The sequence below is a fragment of the Pezoporus occidentalis genome, unplaced genomic scaffold (genome assembly GCF_034315485.1).
Source record: "Pezoporus occidentalis ecotype Australia unplaced genomic scaffold, CSIRO_AGI_Poc_V1 ctg89, whole genome shotgun sequence".
Classification (NCBI taxonomy): Eukaryota; Metazoa; Chordata; class Aves; order Psittaciformes; family Psittacidae; genus Pezoporus; species Pezoporus occidentalis.
In genome coordinates this window covers 2,645,930-2,671,439 of record NW_026916253.1, presented here as the reverse complement: position 1 = coordinate 2,671,439, position 25,510 = coordinate 2,645,930, and the positions used below count along the sequence as shown (strand labels likewise).

The window sequence follows — 25,510 nt, the reverse complement described above, 5'->3', positions numbered from 1 at the left end:
GTTTGTGGATTCATGAGTTATTTCCTACTGGGCAACTAGACCTTCTGTCAATCAGGTCAAATCCCTGCAGGCCAATCAAGGATGATATCGATATAACTTCAGAAACTTCTGTGATTCAAGAACTTTGTAATTTATTAAAGGAATCTAGTCTTATGGCTGTAAAACTTTCTACTACTGCAAAATTAGGTTTTCCTGATCTGATGTGGAAATTGGGAGTGAACTTGAAACCAGAATAAATTTGATGTGTATTGGTCTGCCCAGCTGCAAAGCACTGGAATCTAATTGTAGGGGCCAGAATAATGGCTCAGTGCTCAGGGCTTGGGATTTGATGGCCTGGGGCACAATCTTAAAAGAAGGAGCACTTAAAGTAATTTAGCCTTTTTGTAATTTTGGGGTTTGTTCTCTCCTGGGCTCTTTCCATGAACCTGTTACGAATGGGGTTTTGTACATATTCGTGGTTTAAACCCAGTCAGGTAACTCGTTCGCTCACTTCCCCCCCTTTTCTTGCCCTCCCCCTGCTCTCGGAGGGACGGAGAGGAGAATAGAAAAGAATGCAACTCCCATGGGTTGAGATAAGAACAGTTTAGTAACTAAGGTATAACACAAATCACTACTGCTACCACCAATGATAATAATGATAAAGGAAATAACAAGGGAAGAGAATACATCATCTCACCACCAGCCGACCGATAACTCGCCCCCCCAGCCCGACCAAGCTCTGACCGATACCTCCTCCAACCCTGCAGTCTCCCAGCCCTTCCGGCTAACTCCCAGTTACATCCTGGGCATGATGTGATGTGGTATGGAATACCTCTTTGGTCAGTTTGGGTCAGGTGTCCTTTCTCTGCTTCCTCCTGGCTCCCCCTCCTCCCTGGCAGAGCATGAGGCTCACAAAGTCCTTGGCCAAACCAAAACATTGCTGTCAGCTCTGTTCCCGAGCCGAAAGTCAAAACACTGCACTACACCAGCTACCAAGAAGGAGAAACATGACTGCTACTGCTGAACCCAGGACATTATCCACCCCTTATTCCATACCATTCACGTCATGCTCAGATCCCACTCTTACCTAAGTGCATGGACCAGTAGCTATAAAGCTGCTGCGTCCATCTGGTCCATGATGTCAGGCTCCATCTCTTGTAACAGTCTTCCAGAGCAGCAGAGACTGTGTGCAGTGTTCACGCTTGTGAATAACCTGGGCAATAGTGTCCATTGCTAAGTCCACCCCTCGATCATGAGTCCATCTCTATGTTGCATCTCTGCTCTGATGGCCTGAAGTGCCATGGGCCCACCAGGCTCAAAATAATTCACTGTCCCCTTAAGCAGTTTCTGCAGCTTGTTGCTGGGGACTCCACACAGCTGCCTTCCATCTCTGATGCTTCCAAAGCACTGGAGGGGCCCAGTGGACTAGATACTTGCCCATACTGTCACACACACCCTGCCACTCATGACGGTCCAGCCTTGGAGGAAACCTCTTGGTCCTCCTATATTGTTGTCTAACTGCAGACAAGACCCAAACCTGACTCTGCTTAACTTCTGAGATCAGACAAAGTGGTTGTGGGTAGAACACAGCCTGTGTGTGTGCCAACATGCTGATCCCCATCACGATCAGCAGGCAGGTCCCAAGGATACCCAAAGGCCATTCAAAACCTCCAGAACTCTCAGTTGATGCTGCTGTACTTGTCACTGGGGCTGGTGTAGCTGCTGTACTTGTCACTGGGGCTGGTGTAGCTGCTGTGCTTGCCGGCTCTCCCACCGCCAGCTTCTCTTTTCCTGAGTCCAGACCTTCCTCCTCTGCCTTGCTGGAAAATGCTACCTGGTCTCCTGCATCCTCCTGGGGCTCGGCGGGCGGCTTCCGGGAAATGCTCTCGGCCGTCGCGGGGCTGGGCTCGGCCGCGGGGCTCGACTCGGCCGTGGGGCTCGGCTCCTCCGCCGCCTTCTCCCGCTGCTCGGCAGCCCCTTCCTTCTGCTCCTCGACCGCCCCGACCTCCTCCACCGGCAGCCGTCCCCTCGCGGCCTCCGGCCCCGCTCCCGCCGCCGCTTGGTCCCCGGGGCCGCTCTCCCGGGCCGGTTCGGCTGCCGCCGGCTCCCGGGGCCGCTCCCCCTCGGCTCCCCGCAGCCTCACGAGGATGGAGAGTAGGGTGAGGGCCAGGACGGTGAAGAGCAGCCGGACGGCCACGTACAAGTGCACGGCCACGTCCGTCCCGCCCTGCTGCTGGAGCCCGCCCGTATTACAAGCCATTGCCATAAAGCACAGTGAGACAAGAACCTTAGCCCAGGCCCCACATTTGATAAACACTAACACAGCAAATACCGGCTCTACGTAAGTTACAACATTCTGAAGCTGTGAGATCAAGAAGAAAAACTCTTGAGAGCCAATAAATCAGCATCGTGACGAGTGACTATTAATCTGGTCAGATCTGTCGTTATCTCAACCCTTCGTGCCCCACGTTGGGCGCCAAAAAGAACTGTCGTGGTTTAAACCCAGTCAGGTAACTCGTTTGCTCACTTCCCCCCCTTTTCTTGCCCTCCCCCTGCTCTCGGAGGGACGGAGAGGAGAATCGAAAAGAATGCAACTCCCACGGGTTGAGATAAGAACAGTTTAGTAACTAAGGTATAACACAAATCACTACTGCTACCACCAATGATAATAATGATAAAGGAAATAACAAGGGAAGAGAATACATCATCTCACCACCAGCCGACCGATAACTCGCCCCTCCAGCCCGACCAAGCTCTGACCGATACCTCCTCCAACCCTGCAGTCTCCCAGCCCTTCCGGCTCACTCCCAGTTACATCCTGGGCATGATGTGATGTGGTATGGAATACCTCTTTGGTCAGTTTGGGTCAGGTGTCCTTTCTCTGCTTCCTCCTGGCTCCCCCTCCTCCCTGGCAGAGCATGAGGCTCACAAAGTCCTTGGCCAAACCAAAACATTGCTGTTAGCTCTGTTCCCGAGCCGAAAGTCAAAACACTGCACTACACCAGCTACCAAGAAGGAGAAACATGACTGCTACTGCTGAACCCAGGACAGTACATTAAAAAAAAAAAAAAAGAGGCTCTTCTGTGTAAAGAGACTGTTGTATTTTTGTCTGTAATGCTGTATTGAATGATGTTTAAGAAATAAATGTCAGCTAAAAAAAATAACCCTGCCAATCAGTTTTGCTTCCTGCAGTCACATAGCTGTCCTGAACAGTCAGTATGCGAATTGCAATGCTGGTGGTCTGGATGGAGAACTGAAACCAAAGTACAACTGGCTTCAACAGTTCTAGAAAGCTGGGAAAAAAATATACTGCTCTTAAAATTCTGGAATAAAGACTGCCTTCTATTAAATGCATGGTCCTATCTCCTTATGTAGCTAAGTATTTTATATTGGGATTGCCCCCAGGTGCTTATAATGAGTGTCAATTCCATTAAGGTACCTCCCAAAGAAATAATAAAGTATCTCTCCTGAAAGATGAACTATGTAGTTCAGAAGTCTAAACGAAGGCAGTCTCATACATAAATCAGCTGCATCAGCTCCAGACCTCAAGTGCTAGTTTCTAACTTCCTCACTTCAATGTATGTACAGTGAGCATGCAACAGGAGCTCCTTACTTATAAGCTGCCATTCGTAAGACTCAGCATGACTTGGAGGTAGCACCCTGGCAAGAGGTAGAAAACAGCAGGGTGTTGAAGACAAGGAATTGGGTGACCACTGACCCTTCCCACGAGCACAGCTGAAAAGGAAAGAGTTAGACCACCCTCTTCTCTAATGTAGGGTAAGGGATGAGAAGATGGCACTCAATAAAGAGGAAGAAATAGCCCCTTGGCAGGAAGGGTGTTGAGGAGACGGAAGAATGTGATAGGAACTTCCAATAGTTGAGGAGGTAGAGGAGCATCATAGGAACTTCCAACAGCATTGCTTTCCCTTTAGGATATTTTAATGTTTAGTCTCTGGTAGAGGAGCTCAGCTTCCTGTTTAAAACGGCAGGAGCCATTGTGTTCATGCCCCATGCTTTCTTTTTCCAGATGGTGCTGGAAACGGCTGTGGGATTTAAGTGAGCAGGAACATTGCTGTGCCCTGGGGCTTCATTACAGCCCCTCATGTGGCTACACTTAATTTTATAGCTGGCTTCAGATGGAGCTTCTGGCAGCTGAGTAATGCTGTTGTCCAATCCCTAATGAAGCTAACTACATAAAGAAAACTCAGCAGGGAACTAATGTACCATGTGGGATAATGGGCATATTATCACCCTCATGTCAGTAAGAAGATTGCATGTAGGAGCTGCTTGCCAAATTTCTTCACCCAAGGTCATATAGGCCTTGGGGTGACATTTTGGTTGTGGGGAGGAGAGGAGGAGGAAACTGATAGCACAGAAAAATTATATTTTATTTTCTGGGAGTTGTCATCCTTATTAGAATTCTAGTTAACAAGTATTGGGCCTTAGTTATGTTGCTATGCACAGCTAGCGTGCCGTAAAACCCTCTAGTTCAGAGGTTTGAAGTTAGATATAAAGTAGGGAGCTGTATTAGCTGCTAGGGAATAAGTAGCATTTTGGATCTTGTATGCAAAGAGCTGTGGGTGGCAATGAAGTAGGTATGGAGGAACTGGGAAGCTGGGAGAAGCGGGGAAAGGAAGACTTGAGCAGGAACTGAGGTTAATAAAGTGTTTGCCTGGGGGTGTGTGTGGAGGTAATTTCCCCAAGTCATCAGTTGTAATCTGTGAAAGTCGCCTTGGACAGGCCATTATACAGGTGCACTTTCATAGGTATAAATATTTAATTTCTTTAGTATGGAGAGCAGTGTCAGATAAGACCATTAATGTTTTGATGTGTGTTTCTAGATGATATATATTTAAAATGCCTGAAAGTTCCACTCAAAGCATGGGGATTTTTAATTCCTGGAACTGAAGCTCAAGCAAGTTTTATCATTGAAGGCCCAAACTTAATACTTCAGCCAACACATGATGCTTATGCCATTCTTATTCAATTTCAAAGATACACAGTTTCACTGTGGGATGGCCTCTTTTTTCTCAGTTGCAGAATAGATAATACCTCTACATAAGGATTGCTGTCTCAAGTGACAAATAATTATTCCACTTCTTTTGTAAAAGATACAGAGGAAAGAACAGTGCAAAAACTACAGTAGGTCCTCCTAGTGGTTACTTAGATTCTTCGTAGTGCAACTATAAAGCTGTCTGTGAGCATTCATATTAGAAATTCCAATTAGACTTCAGAAACTTATATTAGCAGTAAGGCTTTAACATTTTTTTTTCTCTAGTTACAATTTTTTATTAAATATTTTTAGGGAATTTACTCTGGATCACACTGAAGAATTGATCCAAGGAGACTAGTGTTATGTGCCTTGTAATTCTGAAAAGATATGCTTGGATATCTTTAGCTAAAGTACTTGGGTTTGAAAAGATTGTTATCTTTGAGTACCTAAATACAAACAACTGAGTGTGAAGTATACCGATGTAATCTTTTATCTCTAGATTTCATAAACATGTTTTTAATGACATCATTTTCTATACAATGAAGGATCTTTTAGTCAGCTTTATCAGAGGCATCTGTGTTGATTTTCAAGCTTAAGTGATCTAATTCCTAGAAAATGTCAACTCTTTATTTTTGGTATTCAAGTGATCATCTTTATTTGCAGTTCACTAGTTTCTTAAGCTTCATGCTGACTTAGGAAAATTGAGAGCAGAGTTGGACTTCTTTTACTCATTTCCATCTGGTCTCTACCACAGAAGTTATAGCCTGGATCCTAAACCAGTAAAGTTTATCTGACACATGTGGTCTTCAGTTTGGTGCATGCTTTCCATTTGTAGGGAAATAGTTGTTATCCAAAACTAACATCCATAGAAATGATATTCACTGCCAACCCTAAGGACTGCTTGATCAGAATCAAAAACCTGCAAGTGTTTCCATCTACTTTCTTAGAAGGTATTTTCTTTATTATTTTATTTCACATGAGGCTCAATGTTGCCATTTCAGATTTTGAGTCACACTTAAGAATTTTCACCTGGTTTTGGAAATGTTTGTGTTCTTTGGTGCATTCTGAATTCTTCAGATTTCTCAGGAATTGGGAAGTACTGTGAGAGTAGAGTTACATGTCATCTTAGTTCAGTCTCTGATTGTCAAGAAGTGACCAGTGAGAAACACTCTGTGAATGAGTCTACAGCAGAGTAATGCTTCACCTGGTGCAGTTTTTTATTTCCCAGCAGGCAGAGAGTTCAGTGGGGTCTTTGGGTGAGAGTTGTATCTGTGTCATCTCTCGTCATAGGCACCAGTCGATGTGTCTTATGTGAATTTGTCTAGTGCCTCTTTGAGTCCATTTATGCTTTTGATTTTTGCAGCATCCAGTAGACATGAGTTCCACAATAAGAGAATACTTTTCTTTTCTCTTTTCCTTACTCCCTCCCCTGACCTAATGTGTGATGCTTTTGTTGGGCACCCTAGTTCTTATCTCTTGAGGAATAGCAAATACTCATTCTTTGCATGTTTTGTTTGGACTTGTGATTTTTTCTAGACCACTGTAGCACAGGTGAATCTTTTCCAGGATGAAGAATCTTAATTTCTCCTTACAAGAAAGCTTCATTGCACCTTTTTTCGTTCTTGTTGTCTTTTTTATGTCTTTTCTTGTTTTGCCATGTTCTTTCTTACCTGCTGCAGTCATAATTTTATTAATGCTCCAGTAAAGAAATATTCTGATGAACATCTACGTATTTCTTTGAACAGCAGGTGTGCAGTTTTTCAGTCTCAGAATCCTAAATGTGAAAGTGATTTAGGTTTTGCATGCATCTCATAATTCATAAGTGGTAAATACAGTGTTTCATTTTTTTTAAAGTTAATTCAACTGTTAAGGTCCTTCACTTTTGCCTGTAAATGAGTATATAGATAATCAACCTGAATGTTTTATTTTCAGGAATCTGAGAGACTATGTGACAAGCTGCTTTTAAGACAAAGGATGAACTTGTCCCAGATGTCTGCTGCTCCAATAGACTGCTTATTTAAGGTTAGTAACTTTTGTGGCAGAATAAGTATGTATTTATATCCCTTCCTTTCTCTGATTTTCTGAAATATAATGCAGTGTTAATTACATTAGTACTGTGAAGTGTGTTTTCGGAGATGCTAAGAGCATTGTTTTGAATTTAGTGGATTTCTGTGCCAAAATATTACCAAGTTAATATTACAGATTTCAGCATGTTACACAAAATACAGAGCAAATGAGGATGAAATGCTATTGGTATTGATGGGCCCATTTAATGCACAGATGTGATGTTACCGTCAGGTTCTCTCTCACAGCTTTTAGTGCTTGAAATTAAGTTTTCTGAAATAAGCTAAATGTGGTCACCTGACAGCTACTTCATATTATATGTTAATCTCACATCATTCTAAAAGAATTTTGCCTCTACAAGGACTCAAAGCAGAGCTTCTAATTATATGTGTTCACAGCTTATGGCTAGAGACTTGCTAATTTTATAGAAATGTTTTTGCACAGAGGGAACTCAATTTCGTGACTGAGTCTAAAGAGAACAATAGAAATTGTTTCAATTTTTTATAGAAAGTGAAATAAGCCAAGAACAGATTCTTTTTAATACTGAATGCCCGTTAGAGGGGTTTGTGCTGTGACATTGTTCATTTTTGCTTCCTAATGCTTGAATACATGTCTTTTATAATCAGTTCCTTTCATTTTGTGCTTCAGTAAATTACTCTGTTTTTTCTGTGGTTTTTTTTTTGTGGTTTTTTTTTTGTTTGTTTGTTTTTGGGGTTTGTTTTTTTTTTCCTTAAAGGGAAACTTTTTTTCATATTGGCTCCTCATTCTCTTTCTCCTCTTGGATTTTCATAGCATATTGCTTCAGGTAATCAGGAGGAAGTGGAGCGATTACTAAGTCAAGGTGACAGTGATAAGGACACTGTACAGAAAATGTGTCATCCACTCTGTTACTGTGACAAATGTGAGAAGCTAGTGTCTGGGTAAGCACTTCTCATATCCACAGATATACAAAAGCTATGCAAAAGCCTTAGTCTGAGATTTAGTTTTAAATGTATGCTGTTCTTGGTTATAGAGGAAGTTGGTAGTACTTCATAATAGAGTAGAGGGTGTATGTTTGTGTGCTTTGAAGAGGCAGAAGAAAGACTAGGAGAATACTGAATGCCTGGGAACCATCAATTTTGCGATGGAGGCTCTACGTCCTTTGGTAAATGTGGTGTAAAAATGTTTCTTCTCTTGAACCTAACTTACACATCTTAGACAAAACTGCATCTCAGAACAAAATGTGAAACTCTCTGTAAGATAATTTGCCAGTGTAAAAGGATAAAGGATAAAATTTCCAAAATCAGGGGGTTTTGGCAATTTCTCTCCTCCTTACCACTGCTGCATAGGTAACTGAGCTGCTTTTAAAAAAATTGTGTTTTAAAGGAAAATGAATGATCCTTCCATTATCACTGCATTTTCTCGAGATGACCGGGGATATACACCACTTCATATAGCTGCTATTTGTGGTGAGTATTGTTGGTCATATTCACTAGTGTTTTCTGCTCCTTATTGTTCCTTATCTTTGTGATAGCATGTTTTCTAACTTTGCATTAAATAGTGAATTTTGCATTAAATTGTTTTCTGCTTATTTGCTATGGAGACTGGTATCTTGGCACAGACTGGAGTAACTGTATATTCTTTCAGACTGAGTTTCTTATGGTTAAGTTACTGTTTGTTTGTTTGCTGGCTGCTTACTTTTGCTGTAGTAGTTACCAAGGTAGCTCTTTATTTAGCTGTGAAAAAATGTGTCTTCAGAAACCAGACTTGTTTCAAAGAACTGGGAGATTGAGAAATGGATCTTTTTTCTCTCCTTCATCTGGCTATGTATGGTAGATCTGTACCACTTCCTGTCTTGTAATGGTCATTATGCCATTAATCTTACATTTTTTAAAAGATGTGTTAATTTTCTTAGTGATTTTTTTTTTTTAACAAATAATTTTCTTTCTTATTATCTTGAATCCCAATAGGAGAGTGCTTTGTGTGATACAGCTTTATTTTATCTTCTTTTCCAACTTGTAAAATAAAGCATAGCTTGCTTTTAGCTGGAGGTTCTTTTGTAGAGTTTTGACCTTGAATAATCTGCAACAGAACCCCCAAATACCAAGGAAGTCAATTTATGGTATATGTAAACATACTATACAGAAATGCAGGATATCCTGGTTTATAGTTCACGTTTGAATTTTAAAAGTAGTAATGTTCTTGTTTACTACTTTGTTTTAATGTTTGCATATTTTTCAAGGGCAAACATCATTAGTGGATTTTCTAGTAGCCAAAGGAGCTGTTGTCAATGCTACAGATTACCACGGTTCAACTCCACTTCACCTTGCCTGTCAGAAGGGATATCAAAATGTTACAGTAAGCACCAAAAGGCTTAATTAGAAATAAGAAGAAATGCTTAACCTAAATAATAACTATATGACTCCTATTAAGCTCTTCTGCTCTTGCTGTCACCTACGTCTTCTGGGAAATTTACCAGAACCACACATGCTGTAGAATTGATGGTCTTTTGTCATTGTAGTTGGCATGGTATTTTTTTTTTCTATACTGCAAAGTTTTCAGCCATTTGTGATAACCAAGAAATGGACAGCTGTGCATATCTGATAATTCATGCATTTTACTAACACAAATCTCTAATACATAGTTCAGATGGAGAGCCTATAAACATCTCTGCTTTTGATTAAGGCAAAAGAACTGTTGCAGTCATTGGAATAAATTAAATGATTTCACATTGTGAATACACATTATGATAGCATGTATAACTGCATTAAGTATTATATACTTGAATTTTATATATGTGAGATTCTTCAGGTAGCATTGTTGAAATTAAGCTGTGTCATCAATTCCACAGGCTCTTAAAATACAGGATAAATTATCATGTAGTATATGTATTGCAGTGTTTGCTGCAGTAGGTGATTTCTGTTTTCAGTGACAACTCTAAATATATAAGGAGCAGTTTTATTTGGTTCCTAGGGTAGGGCAAAACCAGTACTGTAATGCTGAGAGTGTAGTGTCTGAAATAGGAGGGACATAGCTAGTTTTCATGAAGTGCTTCATCATGCTAGAACCCTAACAGAAGCTACAGACCAGCAATTATTTGTCCATTAATATTTTATTTACTTAAATGTCTACTTTTATTTTTCCTTAAAGCTTCTCTTGTTGCACTATAAGGCAAGTACTGATGTTCAGGACAATAATGGAAATACTCCACTTCATTTAGCCTGCACTTATGCTCATGAGGATGTAAGTAATTGTTTTCTAACAAACTAAGTGGGCATTCTAATGGAACGGAGCTAAACTGTGATGCAAATTTGCACTAAACTTGCATATTAAAAAAAAGTAAATAAAAACCGTTCGGAGGCTAACTGTTTAACACTGTAAATTAGGACATTATTCAGTAGTTCATAGCAATTTTTATTATGCATTCACATAAAAGATAATAGTGTGCAAATGCAGCTGATTTATTTACCTCTTTGTTTAATGACACTGAACTGTAAAACCTTGCATTTCAGCCAATGGCTTATATGAACAGCAATGAAAAAAGCCTTTTTAGGATTGCACATTATGTGAATTGAGAGACAATACTGTAATTTATTGATAGCTCTCCTTCTCTTTCCAGTGCGTCAAAGCTTTAGTCTACTATGATGTGCAATCCTGTAGACTAGATATTGGTAATGAGAAGGGAGATACTCCTCTCCATATAGCTGCTCGCTGGGGCTATCAAGGGATCATAGAAGTGCTTTTGCAAAATGGAGCAAATCCAGAAATTCAAAACCGGATGAAAGAGACTTCCCTACAGTGTGCATTAAATTCCAAGGTATTGCTCTTTATCTTCTAGCCCAGCTTCTTTCTGATGCAGTTCCATGGAGGTGTAGATGCTTACCTGCTAATAGGATTTTGTGGTCTGGTGTTATTAAAATTAAAATGTATGTTTCACTGTAAGGAAGACTGGTCACATTTTAAATCTAGTAGCAGGAATACAGCATGTGGTATGCAACATAAACTTGTAAATGGGCGCTTTTAATCTGCTCAGTCATAATCTGTTCCTAATATTAGGTTGTTGGCTAATTTGTGTTTTGGTCAGTAGATTCTTCTTTAAGTGGAATTACATTGGTTCTCTTTATTAATATTTTTGTGCAGATTTTGTCATTGATGGAATTAAACTCTCTAACATTTGAAAGAGGACAGAGTGCTTCTGAGGTAACAATGAATGCAAGTTGCTAAACTTTTTGCCATTGTTTAACCTGCTTAATTTGATAAATAACTTTTCTTTTGTGTGGGGTTTTGTTTGTTTGGGGTTTTTCTCCACCTTTAAGTCACCACTTAGGTCTCCTCAGCGGTCAACAGAAACTTTCAGCAGAGGATCATCTGTCTCAAGCCTGTCATCAACATCAACTGAAATAAGAAAAGAAGAAGTGAAAAACAGTTATAAAGAGGTAAGACTAAGGTGTAAGTTCTTACAATAAGCAAAGAGAAGGAGCTGGGAGAGTGATATTTTGGAACACTCTTTTAAACTGCTTATTCAAGAATAGCCTTCTGTCTGTTTTGGAAAATTATATGCTGCTATCTCAGGTGCTTGTCAGCTGAGTATCTAAACACTTGTATGGTATCAACTGCTTTGCTGCTTATTTCTGGGGGAAAACTGAAAGCATATTTGGAGTAGTTGTTCAGATTTACTGCAGTTAATACATAACTGAATTTGTTGAAGTTTGTAAAATTATAATGGCAGTCAGTGCCCGAAGGACCTTGCTGTCCTCTCCAGAAGTTGAATGTCTTTTACTTAAAAATCTGTCAGGGAAAGAGACTATTACAGGCATACTGGCAAACAACAAACTAAAATGTTAAGACAGTCTTTCAAAATAGGCATAGGAAATCCGTTTTGTAACGTGAAGTAGTACACACTATGTATTAAATATCTTGTATGTATATTGTTGCTGATTTTGCTTTATCCACACCAAACAAGATGTCATTCTCTGATTTTTTTTTCATGTGAAACCTTGGAACCCTACTTTCCATTTATCCCTTCCTAAGACTGTCATATCACCACTCCTTCTGATGCTTCTCTCTTCATTTTTTTCCAGTTCTCCTGTTCAGTTTTTGTCAAAATTGACTTCCTTAGTGTTTTTGTTTATCTCTGTATCACCTCTATGTTAAAATGTTTCCTATTCCTGCTAGTAAAAAGTTGTTCTCTTGCCAAAAGTTTCTGCTTTCTAAAAATGTTCAAGACGCTCAAAGATGTAGAGTTTGACTGGACAGTATTACTTCACACTTCATTATCAGTTACTCTGACAGCCTCAATGCAGGACTGTTCCTCCTTGTTTGTACAAAGCCAAGTACTCTAAATAAGGTCTAAAAAAAAAAAATTCACCTTATAGATTTAGTTTCATAAATTCATAGATTTATCTGTTTTCACTTCAGGCTTATTTTTCCTTAAAGGAACAAATTTGTCACACCCGAAAGTTAAGACTGTAATTCAAACCAGGGGAAAAGATTACGAGCAATTTGCACCTGAGATTCTTGGCATTAATGACCTTCTCCTGTAATCCAGCTTTAGTTCCTTTCTGTCATGGTGTATGTCTTGTATGTGGCTTGTTTACAACTTAGAAAAGAGAGAGTAAAGGAGCCAGGCATGTAAATTTGGAACATCCTCTGTTAGAACTAAACTCTCTGCACAATTTCAACGGGAAAACTGAGCATGCAAGTGAACTGCAGTAGATTCATTTCATCTGTTTTTACATTTAAAGGAAGGCACTTATATTCCATGGAGGAATGAGAAAGCAAACTGAAAAGATGGGGAAATGCATGTAGCAGACATTTTGCTCTAAGTACTTTTAATAAATTATCTATAAGCTGAATAACAGATGTTGTATGCTTCTCCACTGCTAGGGCCTGAGGCAGTTTTTAGAACTATAAGGAAGGTGCTATTTTTGGAAGGAAATTATCAGAGCTTGTGGGTCACCTTCTATTACTGTTCAGCATCTTGTATGTGATAAGACTGGCTCCTGAAAATCATCAAGACCTTTACAATCTCCTTTGACATTATCCTATATGAGCAGGGGAGACATATGGGGAGCAGAGGCCTCCCTAATATATATAGTCCATTTTAGATTTAGATGTATAGAGATTAGGATTCAGCCCAGCTAACTTCAGATGTCTGAAAGACAATTGTCCTAACTTCAGACATCTACTTTCCCTGCTTAGTGAAGAGAAATCAGTACTTCCAGAGAGGAATTAATCTCAGACATGCTTAGTTTGACCTGAGTTGCACTTCAGTGTCATTTGGTGACTGCATTTTGTTCTGTAGTTAGAAGAGAAGTTTAAAAGACTGACCTAGGTAAGAGGGCTAACTTTTAGGCATTCAAAGTTAGCAAAGAGGAATTCTGCTTTGAGTGCCCATTGTACCACTTCAAGGAGCTTTACCTTGTATTGGCAAGTAATAATAAAATAAAACTTAGAAGCTTTCCTGAAAAAAAAAAAAGATTCAATCTAGCCTCTGATCTTTCAGCTCTGGATGCTCTGTCCTTTTGCTAAAACCCTGAAGAAACGAATCAGACCAGTAAAACACAACTTCTCCTTCCTAGTTTGCTTTGCCACACACTGCTGTCACAGCAAGATAGTAGTTTCTAGATAAAGACTGAAATGTAACTGTAACTGTTGCTCCATGACATCCTCAACTTGCAGGATGTTTCTTCATATTGAAACAGCTTTGTTTACACAGCAGAATCTTTGGTGATTGTAGCACAGTACTAAAATAATATGCTATACTGCTGAATCAGACTTTCACAAAGCTTATTAGCTGATTCTTCAACAGTCTTGTCCTTGGTTCAGCAGTAGCAGTCATTTTTCTCCTTCTTAGTAGCTGGTGCAGTGCTGTGTTTTTGACTTTCAGCCTGGGAACAGCACTGATAATGCCGATGTTTTTAGTTGTTGCTCAGTAATGATTACTCTGACCAAGGACTTTATGAGTCTTACGCTCTGCCAGGGAGGAGGGGAAGTCGAGAGGAAGCAGAGACAGGACACCTGACCCAAACTAACCAAAGGAGTATTCCATACCACAGCACATCATGCCCAGTATAGAAACTGGGGGGAGTTACCCAGAAGGGCTAGATCGCTGCTAGGGTTGGGCTGGATATCAGTTGGCAGGTGGTGAGCGGTTGTGTTCTCTTCCCGTGTTACTTCCCTTATCATTATTATTATTGGTGGTAGCAGTAGTGGGTTTGTGTTATACCTTAGTTACTGGACTGTTCTTACCTCAACCAGTGGGAGTTACATTCTTCCAATTCTCCTCCCCATCCTTCTGGGAGCAGGGAGAGGAAAAAGGAGGGGGAGTGAGCAAGTGGCTGCTTGGTTCTGAGTTACCAGCTAGGCTTAACAACAAATCTGCGTAGGCCGGACGAGTCTCCTTGCCCATTTGCGGACACCTATCCCATTTCTGGCAGGTTAGATCTCAGCTCCTTCATGTGAGAGTAGAGAATCAGAGAAGCAGGGAGACAAGTACATCTCATTCTCTTGCTTTCAAAAGCAGTCAGAGGGATCAGGAGAATGGCATCTGTGCATTACAGAGCACCTTTCATGTCTTCTTCCTCCTACTTGCCTCTTTCCCCCCTGCAGAGCTCATAAACAGGAGAATACTTACACCCAGTAGCTGTGCTCAGGCATTATCTGGCCTGAGCATACGCATACTTTTTGGTCTAGTGCTGGTCCATTGGATTAACTCGCTGATTTGAAGTGACCTGGTTTGTGCTAATGCATACCCTTTGATATTTGTATCTTTTCAGATTTTAAGTAAGAAAGCAGATTTCATACTTACAGTCAAGTTAGATTTGTAAATGTTTGGGTTTTTAACATAGGAATAAACCAGTAATCTGCAGATTGTAAACAATTGGAAAGCATCATTTTCATCTTAAACTGTTGTTTCTCAAATAGTAAAATAAAATCTGTATCTTTTGTACTTCTGGTAGCACACAGTAGCTCAGGAAGATTCCAAACAGTACTAGCATTTATCAGGGTAGAAATTTATCTTGACTAGGGATTCTTAATGTTAGGTTCACAACGGAAACGCGTGGTCAGCTGCTGCTGAAGTGGCATAGTAACATATATCAGCTTACATGGCTTTGTTTATGTGTGGGCTACATGTCCTCTATTTAGGTAAGTACTGTTTATCTTTAACTAAGCAAGTCAGATCATCAGATGGCCTTACATGGCTTTTGTACTTCATAAAGGAAGAAGGTTTTTCCTTTAAAACTTTATCAACAAATATGAAATGAGCAAGCAGTAATGCTACCACATGAGCTTAGGGAGGTTAGTGAAGGACACAGGGTTTCCTGTGTACAGCTTAATATCAATACTAACAAAGCAAATAAATTGTTTTCTTAATACATAGGTGCAAAAACTCCTGAGAGCAGTTGCTGATGGAGATCTGGAAATGGTGAGTCTTAGGGTGGCTGTTGGATATTACTGAATTCCAATTTACCTCATTGAAATTGAGGAAATTATTTGTCAATAATAAGTGAAGAATATTTTGAGTAATACCTTCCCAGAAGATCTGCAGGAGCTGTGAGAGGTCTTGCCTCCACACACAAGTACGCTGATCTTCCTCCTGCCTTGGTTTTTTGAGTGCCGTGATGTTAGCCCTTTCCAAGTACCTAAGAAAAGGTGACTGTTAATGTATTGTCCCTTACATTATGAGACCAATTTAATTCTCACTTTGTCTTGAGTTTCTGAAAGACTTGTCTCACTGAGCATAGTACAGACTCAGAATAATACACTAGATAGATGTCAGGTGTAACATTGCCAGATGGTGTGATCATGGAGACTTAATAAAGTTGCTGCTGATTCTAAGATGACTTTTGTTTGTAGGTGATTAATGAATTTCAAGGTAAAAATTTATTTCTTAAACAGCTTTTTTTTTTTTTTTTGCCGCACTGAATATAAAATTAACATGCAGTAAGCACCACTGTTTACAAATTGCACGTGAATGCTCTGAGTCCTAAAACTGTCTACATTGAAGAGCCTCTTTCCTCAAAAATGGGGCATTGTATATTGAAGAAAAAGCAGAACTGTCAAGCACCTGGGAATTGACAGACCTGAGAAAAGTCGGTGCCCCTGCTTAGTTTTGGATATGGGTTAAATATCATCACCCTTGCCACGTCTCAAATTCCGTAAAGCAAAAGATGAGGCAGAATTTGCATTGATATGAGCTGGCACAAGTCATCTGCGCTAAAAGGATTGGGAGAGTTTGAGAATAAGCGAACACTGAAGTCTTGATTAGGTAGCAGGAAGTAGTTTCTAATGTGTTTCACTGCTGTGTATGTTGAAATTTGTAGCTGCTTTGCCAACAATAACATTTGATTTTTTAATTTGGCCTGTGGGCAGTTGATGCCAGGAGGTAGCTGTATAATCATCCTGAGATATTCACAAGTGTATGTTTGTGAAATCTTACTTGTCTACATATGCAAATTTATGAGGACATGGAGCCTTTGGACTTTCTAAAGGAGGACTTGCTTTTTATGCCAGGTACGCTATCTCTTGGAATGGGTGGAAGAAGACTTAGAAGATGAGGATGACACAGCCAGTGCATCAAAACCAGAATTCTGCCATCCGTTATGCCAGTGCTCAAAATGTGGGCCAGTACAAAAGGTTAGAGTATTCATTCTGTAAAAAGAATAAATTACATTCTTGTAATGTAACTTTTAGCTCTAGGGAAGTAGCATTCATATTGCCCAAAACCTCTATCTCTGCCTGAAAAGCAAGGGAATATATATTGATCTGAAACAGTTCATCTGATGTAATGAAATCATTTTCTTTTTAATTGAAGGGTAGAAAATTTTGGATACAGGAAACATTCAAAGATTTGCTCAATATCTAATGGGGTGAAAAAACTTTGCAGTTTGCTTTCAGAATATGTGGATTGCTGTAATTAAGGTTTGTCCAACTTTGAATAAATACAGTACCCTGTATTTGCTTGGAATTTCTCTATATGAAGCTATCATGCTGGAAGAAATGAGATAAAAATAAATTTCATTGTTCCGTTGAAAAGTGCTACCAAGGTGCTCTGGTTTACTAACTCTTTTCCTGAAGGTCTCAAATTATGCTCTGTAGTAGAAGTTCTTGTAATGCCTGTTTTCCTCTTTGGTATATACTTAGCAGGTATTTGGCTGCTTTTTAGTCAGCAGAGAGAAGCATAATTAATTTTGTAGTTCCGGTGTCTGTTTCCCTCAACAGAAGTTTTCGAAGATCTCCGCTAATGGACTTGGAGTAAATGTTTCCAACGAAGATGGTTTTACACCACTGCACATGGCTGCACTGCATGGACACTCTGAACTTGTCTGTCTCTTACTGAAACATGGAGCCAGTATCAGTGCCAAGAATGCAAACCATGCAGTTCCTCTTCATCTGGCCTGCCAGAAGGGTCACTTCCAGGTAGCTGAGCCTCTTCACAAGTGCAAGTTATTTAACACTTAACCACCAAAAAAAAGCTATTTTGTGAAATTATCAACATGATTGAAACAGGAACAGTGAAATGTAGCTACTGTTGTATGCCAAGCATTTTAAAAATACTTTGTGTATCTGAATCTTCCTATGTATTTTTTGCCTGTACCTTCTGTTGAAGGAGGTTATGTGTGCAGCTTGGTATCTTCAGTAGCCACAGTATTAAGTATTTTCTGTGTCTTCAGCTAATTTAAGTAGATTATGAGCCAAGTGGTAGAAGACAACCTTATCCCTTGCTTCGAGTCAGGGAAGCATGAGCATTGAAGAAGCAGTACGAGCTAGTGAGGCAAGGATATTAGCACAGGAGGGAGAATAAACGAGGGGAAAAACAATGATCTAGGAAGAAGTAGATGCAGACAGGCAAATTGAGAGTGTGCAGAAAAGTGGAAAATCGGGTTTAAAAATAGGGAGCTGAGAACTGCAAGAGGGAAAAAAAAGAATTATGAAGATGAAGGGGAGACAAAGCAGTAGGGAAGGGAGAAGAAAACAAGAATACAAGTTAAACTTGTAGATTAATGGAGGTTAGTTTGTGTGGTATTTACAGCACAATTCCTTCCAAGTGTTCTGATGAGTTCTGGAGAGGAAAGGGTGAAAGGACACTGTTGCTGTGGTCGTTTGGTTTTCATGTTTTGTGAAGTTATTGGTTATGTGTGGTTTTCACATATCTCCAGGTTTATTTTCTGGCCTTTCAGTTGCTTTTCTTTGTGTTTGCTTTAAAAGTGTGTGGTAGAATGTGAAAATGAGTATGATAGAAAGAGATGCTTGTGGTTATTATCTGTTTGGCAAAGATGAGACTTCTCCATCCTTTTTTCTTCCATCTCTTTTCATTCTAGAGGAGGGCTTTCACTGCATGATTATGGTTGGCTGGTGTCTTAAAAGGTTGTTATTTCTGTCAATAGGTGGTAAAATGTCTGATGGGTTATAATGCTAAACAAAATAAAAAGGATATATATGGAAACACTCCTTTAATTTACGCATGCTTGAATGGTCAGTATGAGACTACTGCCTTGTTGTTGCAGGTAAGATCACTGAAAACAGAATGTTCAGAATAATATTTGTCATGTGATACTTATCCAGCACTCAGGAACAGTATTTTTAGTTTCTCTGTCACAGCTACTTGGGAAAAAAATTAGTGTATCTGTTACCTGACTTCTTTCAATCCCTTCCTTGTTTTTTATTAGATAAATATTACTCTACTGTTGTACAGAGAGCTTTTTTTATGGAAAATTTTTTTGTGGCAGGTGTTAAGTTTTCTTGCTGATGATTCTGTCGCAAGGGGGGGTTTGTGGGTTTTGCATTTTTTTTTTTTTTTAGTATCTCTTAAACTCAGAGTATGTAAACATACCAAAATGAAATGAGCTAATCCATGAAATTGTGGCTATGAGAAAGGAGAAAATAATATCAGGTGGCTTATTGTTGAAGTGTTGATTGCTAGCACATGCTTTCTGGGTTCCTATACAGCCACAAGACTTCCGTTGCATTGTTCTCATTCATACATTGAAAAGGAGAGGAAATCAGAATAATCATATGCTATCTCCATTTTGTGCTATTCTGTCTTTGTAACTTCCATTCCATCTTGCTGTCCAGCACGGAGCTTCTGTTAACCTTTCTAATGCCAAAGGAAATACAGCACTGCACGAGGCAGTGATAGGGAAGAATGAAGCCTTGGTAGGCTTGCTCCTTCGGAATGGTGCAATGACGCACATCAGGAATGAAAGGAACTGCACCCCTGCAGACTGCGCTGACCCGGTGAGTGCAGAAAGATCATGTCTGACATTAAATTTCTCTAAAGTTCCATGTGCAGATATAACTGCTTGTCACACCAGTATTTGCCAAGACTTCTATACTTAACAGTTATGCATGATACAAAGAGTAAGATGCCTGTTCATTGTACAATGTGCAATACAGTACCTGTGGTACATAAAACCTGTTGTGTTTCTAAAATAAGTTATCCTAGACAAAAAGGATTAATCTGGAAAGAGTGAAAGCACATACATGAATGAAAATGACATTAAAATATGTACTGGTAGTGGCAAAGATTGCAGAAGAAATGTTGAGTGTAGGAAAATGAACATCTTGAGCTAATCAGTTACACTGAGAGCAGTCTTCCTTGTTGCATCCACTGTGTTTTGCCCTTCATGACTTTTGATACCTTTCATCCTGTCTTTGATAACTCTGACCTTCCTTTTATTAACAGAATAATATGTAATACTAAATTATGAAGAATTATTTCAGTCTTTTAATTATTTGATGCATGGTCCCTATCTTTATGTGCCTAAATAGCCTCTGAGATGTAGCATAATGGCTACAAAATTCTGTACTGTATCAATTTTCATGTGTTTATTATCATCTAAACTGAAATAAGCTTAACCATAAATAATGCAGTTTAAAATAATAGGCCAAGACTACAAAATCATCACTTCAGTACAGTGCAGCTTGTCCCTACTCAAAATGATACAACTGAATTGTATTTATAATGAGTTTTTTTTGTGTGCATTACATTATTTTAAGCAGCAATTAATTAACACTCTGCGTAGACTATAATCCTAAATTGTATTGATGTTTTTTCTTTTTCTTTAATAATGGTGAAAATGGAAACTTTTAAAATTAAGAATTCAAATATCATTAAGTTGCTGGAAACAGCACCAAGCTATGTACCTGCATCAGCAGAGAAAGAAAAGGAGTGTGAGCAGCATGCTTCTGTCAAGATAAGAAAAAAAGGTACATGTCATATTTCCACTGGTATAAATAAAAAGGGATTTAGGAATTCATGTGTGACTCCATCAAGTATTTTGTATAATTGACTTATATATAATTAAAGGATAGTCAACTCTTTTGCACATTTGCTACAGGTAGTGCCTAAAATACTGTAAATGCAGCATACTTTTATTATGTTCATGACATTGCTACAAACTCACTTTTTTGTGCGTGGGGGGAATTTTATGTACAAAAGCATTTAAAGGTGAAAAAACATACCACATTTGAGATTATATTATTAATATATACGCGTACAATTTCAGTGCAAAGTAAGCAAAGAAGTAATTTTCTCTAAAACAGGTTAGGCAGTGACTCTTCCATTAGTTAGTGTCTCTCATACTGTGGGAAAGAAGTAAGAGCTACAAAGGTTAAACTGTTAAGCATGGTTAGTTAATTAATAACTTTCAGTAAATGGCAGGATATTGCACAGCCTAAGCAGATACACTGATACAGACGGTACTGTTTTGACAGTACATCTGAGCTGATGCAGTGGCTTATTGCCACTTGAAAGAGGTGGTGTTACTCACCATCCATCCTCACCTCTTTCTTTTTGCCCTCACTTTTGGTCTTGCTTTTGCACTACTTTCCTTAGTTGGCTCAGTTTTTCAGATGAATTTTCAAGCAGGTGCAGTTCACTAACTTGAGGCAAGGGGTGTAACAGGTTTCATGCTGAGCTAGACAATGCAGCCTAGCAGAGGACCAGCTGCCACCAAAGCTGTGGAAGGATGACAGTGAAGCTGTAGAAGTAAGAACTGAGGCAGATGAGGAGCAGGAGTGCCCATTTCAGCATCCATGAGTTTCAGTTAGGCTTCTGGAAAGAAGTCTTGCCTGCTCTCTGTGAAAGACTGTGAATGCTTCCTTGATAAAAACCAAAATTAATCACAGTATGCTGATGCCCAAATTTGATACAGTTCTTTCAAATATTAAGAGAATAGTTCTAAAAGAACAATAGAAGACATGAGTAGGTAATACTGATGCAGAGCTGGTATACCACCTGTGTGTTAATTCAGGTTTGTGAAAATTGGAATGAAGGGACTCAAGGTCCAGAATTATATAGTCTCATCAGAAGCATGGCCAGTCATGCTAATCTGATGGAGGATGCTTACTCCTGCAACTTAAAATGCTTTAAAATTTCCAAAGATAAATTGTGACTTTGATACAGGTTATTACTATTATACAGTTTTACTATAAAATTTTAATTCTAATGTCAGTAGAACCACTTTTCAGAACTATGTTTTTTAATTCTCAAGTGTGACTCCATTCTAATTTTAGCTGCCTGTTCTTTTAAACCCCTAGTGAAGTCTAAGCCATGTGAGAAAGTTGATGATCCCATAAGCAGACAACTTCAACTGGTCCAGTCAATTAACAGATTTAACAAGTAAGCATAGCAGCTTCCTCAGAAATGTTTTTACTGCTTCCCACAAGCAAACAAGAAATAAAATGGTTAAAAAAGCCCCCAAACGGGTCAGGCAGTATTGCACATTACATACGACTAATTTGATGGTAGATGTTAATCTGCGAGGTGTGCATGTTCATATCACCAGGCAGATGTTGTGATATGACATGCTTATTGGTGATCAACACCCAACACCACTGATGTGCTGTGCAGCAGAAGGGAAAAGCTGGCCAGCAAAGGGGTACTTGCAACTATACTGAAAATTGGTTTTCCACTAATACTATGTATTAAGTATTAAGTACTATGAATTAAGAATTTCAAAGCAGAATGCTTATCTTAGTCCTTCACTCAGTGGTTGGGTCTTGCCTATGATCTTTTAAACATTAAAGCATATTCTGTGATAAAATACAGGAAATACTAGTAGGCTGTCATTCTGAGGTTCAGGTGCCAGCGAGCAGCCTTTCTCTGGGGAGGTAGTGCCACCTTCTGGATTTTCTGTGGCAGAGACTTTGCAAAGAGTTAATGTGGTTGAATTTAATTTCTTTAAAATATTTTTTTAGAGCAAAACATTTACGGAGAACAGTAACAAGAGATAAAAGTGTCCCTAATTTTGACTATGAGTTATTGCATCAGGTAAGTGGAAATGCTTGCATTATTTGTATAACAGTAAATCTGATTGTTTTGTCTGCTGTTAATACCGATACATGTAACAGAAAAGGTTTTTTTAGTAGTGGCTGTTGGTGAATCCCAAAAGTTCTGACCTCTTTGCTAATTTACTAATGTTTCATCATTGTTTAAACTTCACTGGTGCTTCTGTAACACTTCTTATTCTTACTTCTGTAACACATCTTATTCTTACTTTTAAACCTCTTGAGCCTCTTACTGCAGGCTTCATCTCTGTCTTTTCTGTGTCATGGCTAGAAAAATCTAGGTTATACCAAGGCTTGAAAAACTCTGCAGCCTCTGAGGGCTGTTGTTAGCATTGTTTCAGTAAACTGGTATTATAATTAATTTCTTTGGTTCTCATCTTAGAAAATCTGTCATGAGCATGCTTGGATTCTCTTTTGTTTTTTTTCTTGGTTATAACTTTTGCAGGGGGGCCAGTAATCAAAGAGAGCCACTCACTCTGAAAAGGAAAACTCAGATGGGGAAATGGAACGTAATAATAGTTGGAATGTCCAAAAGGAGTCTTTAAGGGGGGTGGGAGGGTGGGGGTACTTCCTCCCCATTCCTCCGGGAGTGGAGGCGGGGGGGGGCAGTGTGAGTGAGCGGCTGCGGGGTTCTGGGTTGCTGGCTGGGCTTAAACCACGACACCTTCTCTGACAGGTTAGATCAGGAAGCAGGGAGCTCTTGCCTTTGCCTTCATCAGTGCCTGCTGGAGCCTGTCTGTATTCTTACTTACATTAGTACTTAACATGTTTCTTAACGGTAAAAGAAATGGCTGTTAATTTCAAGTATCTTGAGACTTGCATTACATAATGTGCTTAGAAGAGTTAGGATGGTATTGGGACAGAGCAGTGAAAATAAGTTTTGGAAAGCCTTTGTTACCTTTTCACTTGTGGTACTGCTGTGTATAGCCTGGGGCAGGTTTGCCTCTTCTTTTTTTCTCATATGTAGACTGAATATAATTTCTGTCCCACAAAGTACACTATTTTTAATCCTTGGCTGTGCTCTCAGTGTAAAGAATACCATGTAATTAATGTGATAATTGTAGTCAAGAAACACTATATTCATTTTACTTCTTTGTAATGAAGCAGGCAATGCTCTTAACATGCCATTTTCCTGTCCTCACAGTTAGCTATCAAAAGCTTTGATAAAGCCAAGTTAAAATCTGTTGAAACACTGGACCAGAGTGAAGTGAAGATCATTGGCACAGGATGCAGTGGTGAGTCTGTGAAACATGACGATGTGATAGAAGTTCCTCACAGGAGTAAACTAACCCACTGGAGACACACTGTTAATATGCCACTTTCAGCAAAGAATGTCAGTGATAATAGTTTATCCAGCCCTGGAAATCCAAGTTTTTCACAGTCAAAGGACTGCTGTGATGACTTGCTTTCAGAATATTGACAAGTATGAATTTGATGTCAAAAGCTGAGGTTGTGGCAATTTCAGTAACCCTTCGCTGTACACCCAGTGATTGATTGACACTTGCAAGCCTGCCTTCAAGACAGAATCCAGGATGACTCCTGTGCAGGAACAGAATGCTCCTAGCACTTTGGAAGACTGAATCCTCTCTGTTGGATTTATGTTGGAGGTGTAACTAAACAGCCAGATTGTTACTGATCTCAACAAACAGGGACTTACTGAGGTGGAGACAGCAAAATTAGTTTCCTATTCTACTTAGCACTTGTTAAAAAATTCTGTGTAACAAGTAAACCCAAATGAAACCCTGTATTGTATTTTTCAGCCACCACTTTGTTTTTAAAAGTCTTTGAATAACTTTTTGCATTTTCAGTCTTTATCACTACGTTGGATAAGTATATATAAATACATATATATTTATATATAAAGATATATTGGATAACTAGGTATTTATTGCCAGAGGTAATTGAAATGTCTCTATTTTTATTGTATGTTACAAACTGTTATAGTATATATTTCTGTATATCTCAGTAGCTGGGAAAACAACAGTCCATAACATCTGTGGTGCTGTGTTAGAAATTTATGCATGCTGTTAATGAGACGGGGTGTAATCCTTGCTCATTTCTTTGCGATGTGCCCTGTATTGGTCTGCAAGATCAAGTTCTTACACAGGATCCAAGGGAAGAAGCAGAGAGCCCTTGACAAAGCTGAACTCTGGACTTGATGCTCACAGCCTCATCAAAAAAAGGATGCAGAGGCAAGTGTAATGACACATAGAATCATAGTGGTTTGGGTTGGAAAGGGCCTTAAGATCATCTAGTTCCACCCCCACTGCCATGGTCACCCCAGACCATGTCGGCCAAGGCTCTGTCCAACCTGGCCTTCAACACTGCTGAGGATGGAGCATTTACCACTTCTTAGGGCAACCCATTCCAGTGCCTCACCACCCTCACAGTAAATAACTTCTTCCTTATATCTGACCTGAACTTCCCCTCTTTTAAGTTTAAACCCATTTCCCCTTGTCATATCGCTACACTCCCTGATGAAGAGTCCCTCTCTGGCATCCTTGTAGGCCCCCTTCAGATATTAGAAAGCAGTTGTGTTTTGGTTCCCCCCTCTCCCTTCCGCTAAGGAAAGTCATGCAGAAATGCACAAATAAATATTCATGGTTCTGAACCTGGTAGCATCTGCGGATAAAACTGGTTTAGAGCCTGCTCTGGACTGCTCTTTAAAAGGTGGAATTCCAGTTATGACACGTACTTCTCGCATCAGTAAGAATTTGTTAGAATAGGGCAAATACTGTCCCATTCCTAGAGGTGATAACTGAAGAATTGAAAGCCCACAAGTAACTATGAGATGACAGCTTAGATCTGAACTTCATTTTCTACTGTTTCTGTTATGGTAGGAGAACGTGTAAATAGCACAAGCCAGGTTTCTTAAGTGCAGTATTTTTTATCCTTGACTCATCACATCCTGCTTGCATTTTATTTCAGCAACTATTTTGTATGAATAACTCCATTTCTTTTAACTGTGCTATTAGTAAACTGCCTGGCAAAGTACAAAGCTGGAGGACATACTGGTGATTTTTTTAAAGTAACTTTTTAATCCAAGAGGTAAATGGGCAATAAGTGCACATGTGGACATTTGGAGATATGAGGGTCGTGTGTTTATTTTTCTAATAATTTATGAGTTAATCTGACTTTCTAATGTGCCTTGGATTTGTGCCAAATGATGGAAAGAAAAACTAGTAAAAACTCTTGAAAACA

The 25,510-nt window shown here is 39.4% G+C and overlaps 1 protein-coding gene across 6 annotated transcripts in view; it reads left to right on the top strand.

The window, feature by feature from the left end:
- The window catches only part of ANKRD27 (ankyrin repeat domain 27), a 56,333-nt gene extending 30,823 nt beyond the window's left edge, over positions 1–25,510 (top strand). For all 6 annotated transcript variants that reach the window (XM_062604892.1, XM_062604891.1, XM_062604890.1 and 3 more), the window contains 17 exons: positions 6,905–6,994; positions 7,829–7,956; positions 8,402–8,484; positions 9,258–9,373; positions 10,166–10,258; positions 10,635–10,832; positions 11,156–11,215; positions 11,332–11,451; positions 15,399–15,443; positions 16,532–16,654; positions 17,240–17,437; positions 18,406–18,525; positions 19,094–19,255; positions 20,119–20,227; positions 21,560–21,641; positions 22,220–22,292; positions 23,454–25,510. In XM_062604892.1, coding sequence (XP_062460876.1) covers positions 6,905–6,994; positions 7,829–7,956; positions 8,402–8,484; positions 9,258–9,373; positions 10,166–10,258; positions 10,635–10,832; positions 11,156–11,215; positions 11,332–11,451; positions 15,399–15,443; positions 16,532–16,654; positions 17,240–17,437; positions 18,406–18,525; positions 19,094–19,255; positions 20,119–20,227; positions 21,560–21,641; positions 22,220–22,292; positions 23,454–23,729 — 2,076 coding nt within the window. In that variant the 3' untranslated portion in view covers positions 23,730–25,510. The remainder of the gene's footprint in view (positions 1–6,904; positions 6,995–7,828; positions 7,957–8,401; positions 8,485–9,257; positions 9,374–10,165; positions 10,259–10,634; positions 10,833–11,155; positions 11,216–11,331; positions 11,452–15,398; positions 15,444–16,531; positions 16,655–17,239; positions 17,438–18,405; positions 18,526–19,093; positions 19,256–20,118; positions 20,228–21,559; positions 21,642–22,219; positions 22,293–23,453) is intronic.